Source organism: Carassius carassius, chromosome 5 (assembly GCF_963082965.1).
Source record: "Carassius carassius chromosome 5, fCarCar2.1, whole genome shotgun sequence".
NCBI lineage: Eukaryota > Metazoa > Chordata > Actinopteri > Cypriniformes > Cyprinidae > Carassius > Carassius carassius.
In genome coordinates, this window is record NC_081759.1 from 328,129 (window position 1) to 333,819 (window position 5,691).

General features: G+C 46.8%; 1 protein-coding gene across 1 annotated transcript in view; it reads right to left on the reverse strand.

Moving 5' to 3' along the window:
* trabd2a (TraB domain containing 2A) overlaps nt 1-2,599 on the reverse strand; it is a 49,366-nt gene extending 46,767 nt beyond the window's left edge. Inside the window, exon 1 of the mRNA XM_059549314.1 lies at nt 2,162-2,599. Coding sequence (XP_059405297.1) covers nt 2,162-2,275 — 114 coding nt within the window. The 5' untranslated portion in view covers nt 2,276-2,599. The remainder of the gene's footprint in view (nt 1-2,161) is intronic.
* Between the last annotated feature and the right edge of the window lie 3,092 nt (nt 2,600-5,691).

Sequence of the window (5,691 nt, forward strand, 5' to 3'; positions counted from 1 at the left end):
AGGAGAGGAGAGGAGAGAAGAGGAGGAGAGGAGAGGAGGAGAGGAGAGGAGAGGAGAGGAGAGGAGAGGAGAGGAGGAGAGTAGAGGAGAGGAGAGGAGAGGAGAGGAGAGGAGAGGAGAGAAGAGAAGGAGAGAAGAGAAGAGAAGAGAAGAGGAGAAGAGGAGAGGAGAGAAGAGAAGAGGAGGAGGAGGAGAGGAGAGGAGAGGAGAGAAGAGGAGGAGAGGAGGAGAGTAGAGGAGAGGAGAGGAGAGAAGAGGAGGAGAGGAGGAGGAGAGGAGAGGAGAGGAGAGGAGAGAAGAAGAGAAGAGAAGAAGAGAAGACAAGAGAAGAAGAGGAGAGAAGAGAAGAGAAGAGAAGAGGAGGAGAGGAGAGAAGAGGTTTGGGCTTTTCAAAGGCTGATGCTTAAACTTCAGTGACATCTATAAAAGAAGTCTCTTCTGCTCACCAGGTCTGCATTAATTTGATCAAAAGTAGAATAAAATTGTGAAATATTATTAGAATATAAACAGCAGTTTTCTGTTTGAATCTGTGTTAAAGTGTAATTTATTTCTGTGATGCTCCGCTGTATTTTCAGCATCATTCCTCCAGTCTTCAGTGTCACATGATCTTCAGAGATCAGAATAATATGCTGCTCAAGAAACATTTCATTACATTTATTTGACTTTATTTTATTTACCATTTGTTTTGTCAGTGTTGAAACAGTCTGTGTTTTTTGTGGAAATCATGAAGTGTTTTATTTTTCAGGATTCACAGATGAATAGAAAGTTCCAAACGACGGCATTAAGTTGAAATAGAAATCTTTTGTAACATTTTAAATGTCTTTACTGACACTTTTGATAAAATAAATGGGTCCTCAATGATTAAAAGTATTAATTCAATTAAAAATTAAATCTTACTGACTCCAAACTATATATATTTTCAACTGCTTGATACAGATTATCAAAACTTTACACACAAATCCAAGAACTGCACACAAAACACTGTGCATCTTGCACAATGAAGCACTGCATTCAAAGCATCACAAACTCATCTCAACATTTGCCATAATATTAATTTCTGTTAGATTTGTGTGTTGTGTGTTTTCCAAAAAATGTTTTATGAAATTGAAAGCAAAACTCTCAGAAACTGTGTGAAGAGGAAAGATTCTGTGTGTAAGCAGCTGAAAAAACTGTATTCTCTACCGATAAAAGATGAGTCTCTTCTGTTCAATACTGCATTTATTTGACCAAAATTACAGTAAAACAAATAGTGAAATAATATTACTGTTTAAAACAGTTGTTTTCTATGGTAATATATTGTAAACTGATTTTTCAGCATCATTACTCCAGTCATCAGTGTCTGAAAAGGATTTGAAAAGGAAATAGCTTCATACACTTGTTACTGACCGATAACCTCGAAACGTCCAAATACTGGCCAGTAAAGGTCACTCTGTCACAACATCATTGTTTTGTTCAATCTCTGATTAATGAGATGAAGATGTGCAGCTGTGAAACACTTTCTGAGACTCAAACCAAAGGCAGGCTGTTCGTTTCTGAACGAAGAGCTGATGTTTATTCACAAGCTGCTAAAGTCTTCAATAGACAGTTAATATCTAATTAGTGTCTGGCGTGAGAGTCAAGGGTAAAACACGTCCAGACCGACTGGAGAACTCTGACAGTCGGACACTCCAGAAACAAGTTTCATGCACAGATGCATATTGAATAAAGTGACAGAAACAGTTTTTAGCTACTAAACATAACACTGTCAGCTAATGCAGAAGCATTGTGTTTTATGTTCAACAAAGTGAGTCTTTAAAACTCTGTCAATGTCTGTGCAAATATTGCTTTCTAAGAGCTCTTATCTTCCATTCAAACACTGTGATTTAAACCCTTTTAGTGCAAAAAAAATTGATAATAATAAATAATTTACATGTCAAACCCAGTGTTTATTATCCATTATGACACATGCATGTTCCATAGCAAAGAGCTGATGGTGCTTAATAACTTTCCATCACTGACATTAAGAGTCATTACTGCTCCTACATTATTTAACATTAAACCAGTCAATTGCATTCAACTTTAACTTTAATGTACATCAGTATTCATAACTGCATCATAAATGCTGATGAGCTGCTGGTCTGATTGGTAAGATCTACTGTGTTTAATAAGGATAAGCTCTTACTTTGGTGTTGAGGTCGCACCTGGTCTCTCTTGGGTTCTGCTGGTTTGCTCTCACCATCATTATCAAGCAAGTCTGGAGAAAAGCGCCCCAACTAACCACCATCATCATCATCATCTCAGTCTTCTGCAGAAACTCCACCAAACTCGACTCTTCTTCACTGACGATCAGAACATCCCACGAGAGAGAGATCAGTCCGAGAGAAGCAGAGCTGGACTGAGCCAGACATGATGATGCTCGTCAGAGAAACTCCAGCTCCACACGAGCAGAGCTCACTTCACACACATCCTGATCTCAAACCGCCGAGAATCGCTTCAGTCTGTAGTTTAGCGGATCTGCTCTTTGAATTTCTCCTCAGACTCTACGAACGAGCCGCTTCTGTTCCTCCACGGAGCAACAAGTTCTGAGCGTGTTCGTGTGTGTGTGTGTGTGTGTGTGTGTGTGTGTAAGAGAGAGAGAGAGAGAGAGAGTGTGTGTGTGTGTGTGTGTGTGTGTGTGTGTGTGTGTGTGTGTGTCGGAGGGGGCGTCACCTCCCCCCAGCAGACCCTCTCTCTCTGGGTAAATATGAGTGTCTCGGAGCCCCGAGGAACTCCTGCAGGAGCAGCGACACACAGCGACTCCACACACACACACACACACAAACACACACACTGTATGGGTCAAATGATCGATATTTATTTTGTGTCAAAAAACATTAGATTATTAGGATTATGTTCCATGAATATATTTAGTAAATTTCCTACTGAATATTTTGATTAGTAATATGCATTGCTAAGAACTTCATCTGAACAACTTTAAAGATGATTTTCTCAATATTTAGATTTTTTTGCTCCCTCAAATTCCAGATTTACAAATAGTTGTATCTCAGACAAATATTGTCCTCCTAATAAACCACACATCACTAAAGAGATGATTTATTCAACTTTCAGATGATGTATCTACCCTTATTACTGGATGTGTGGCTCTTACAGTTTTTTTCAATCGCTAACCATACTTCAGATACTTTTTCTAAACTCTTAACACAGACTCACACCTTCCAAACACAATTGGCCAAATTGATAATTTTCTTCTCATATATACTAAATCTTCATTTCAAAATAGAACACATCTTTCTCTGCACACATTAACTTTACCAAAACACTGGATATCAGACTCAAAATTAAATTATTCTGTCAAAGAATAACACTTGTTTTCACCTCACAAGGTACATGCAGTCAATCAAAGTACACCAGATTACTGGCTATTGTTGACTGTTATAATAAAAACTCCGTAATCTTCGGGAAGAAGGAGGCGGGAACCGGCGGACAATCAAATGAAACTTTAATAATCAAAATAAACACAAAACAGCGCATCAGCCCCTCGCGGACGACTGATGCGCACAAATAAAAAACAAAACATAAAGTAAAGCCCAGGCCTGGTCCTCTCTCGTCCTTCACTGTCGTCGCTCCAGTTTTATAACCTTCCATCTTCTGCGTGGGACTCGAGACGGGTGGGTCGAACAGATGTCGTTCATCTGCAATCACTCCACCGGCCTCGCTCGTTCCCATGTCCCTCGGCCCCACCCCACTCGTCACATTGACATTACAAAAATGGGCGGGAACTAAAACAAAAACAATCTCTCACTGCACCTCTCACTGCTCCTGCTCCTCTCACTGCTCCTCTCACTGCTCCCGCTCCTCTCACTGCTCCTCTCACTGCTCCTGCTCCTCTCACTGCTCCTCTCACTGCTCCCGCTCCTCTCACTGCTCCTGCTCCTCTCACTGCTCCTCTCACTGCTCCTGCTCCTCTCACTGCTCCCGCTCCTCTCACTGCTCCTCTCAGTGCTCCCGCTCCTCTCACTGCTCCTCTCACTGCTCCTGCTCCTCTCACTGCTCCTCTCACTGCTCCTGCTCCTCTCACTGCTCCTCTCACTGCTCCCGCTCCTCTCACTGCTCCTCTCACTGCTCATGCTCCTCTCACTGCTCCTGCTCCTCTCACTGCTCCTCTCACTGCTCCCGCTCCTCTCACTGCTCCTCTCACTGCTCCCGCTCCTCTCACTGCTCCTCTCACTGCTCCTGCTCCTCTCACTGCTCCTCTCACTGCTCCCGCTCCTCTCACTGCTCCTCTCACTGCTCCTGCTCCTCTCACTGCTCCTCTCACTGCTCCCGCTCCTCTCACTGCTCCTCTCACTGCTCCTGCTCCTCTCACTGCTCCTGCTCCTCTCACTGCTCCTCTCACTGCTCCTGCTCCTCTCACTGCTCCTCTCACTGCTCCCGCTCCTCTCACTGCTCCTCTCACTGCTCCCGCTCCTCTCACTGCTCCTGCTCCTCTCACTGCTCCTGCTCCTCTCACTGCTCCTCTCAGTGCTCCCGCTCCTCTCACTGCTCCTCTCACTGCTCCTGCTCCTCTCACTGCTCCTCTCACTGCTCCTGCTCCTCTCACTGCTCCTCTCACTGCTCCCGCTCCTCTCACTGCTCCTCTCACTGCTCATGCTCCTCTCACTGCTCCTGCTCCTCTCACTGCTCCTCTCACTGCTCCCGCTCCTCTCACTGCTCCTCTCACTGCTCCCGCTCCTCTCACTGCTCCTCTCACTGCTCCTGCTCCTCTCACTGCTCCTCTCACTGCTCCCGCTCCTCTCACTGCTCCTCTCACTGCTCCTGCTCCTCTCACTGCTCCTCTCACTGCTCCCGCTCCTCTCACTGCTCCTCTCACTGCTCCTGCTCCTCTCACTGCTCCTGCTCCTCTCACTGCTCCTCTCACTGCTCCCTCTCCTCTCACTGCTCCTCTCACTGCTCCTGCTCCTCTCACTGCTCCTCTCACTGCTCCCGCTCCTCTCACTGCTCCCGCTCCTCTCACTGCTCCTCTCACTGCTCCCACTCCTCTCACTGCTCCTGCACCTCTCACTGCTCCCTCTCCTCTCACTGCTCCTCTCACTGCTCCTCTCACTGCTCCTCTCACTGCTCCTGCTCCTCTCACTGCTCCTCTCACTGCTCCTCTCACTGCTCCCTCTCCTCTCACTGCTCCTGCTCCTCTCACTGCAGCTCTCACTGTTCCTGCTCCTCTCACTGCTCCTGCTCCTCTCACTGCTCCTCTCACTGCTCCCTCTCCTCTCACTGCTCCTGCTCCTCTCACTGCAGCTCTCACTGTTCCTGCTCCTCTCACTGGTCCAACTCCTCTCACTGCTCCTGCACCTCACACTGCTCCTCTCACTGCTCCTGCTCCTCTCACTGCTCCTGCTCCTCTCACTGCTCCTCTCACTGCTGCCGCTCTTCTCACTGCTCCCGCTCCTCTCACTGCTCCCCTCACTGCTCCCCTCACTGCTCCCACTCCTCTCACTGCTCCTCTCACTGCACCTGCTCCTCTCACTGCTCCCCTCACTGCTCCCACTCCTCTCACTGCTCCTCTCACTGCACCTGCTCCTCTCACTGCTCCTGCTCCTCTCACTGCTCCTGCTCCTCTCACTGCTCCTGCTCCTCTCACTGCTCCTCTCACTGCTGCCGCTCTTCTCACTGCTCCCGCTCCTCTCACTGCTCCCCTCACTGCTCCCCTCACTG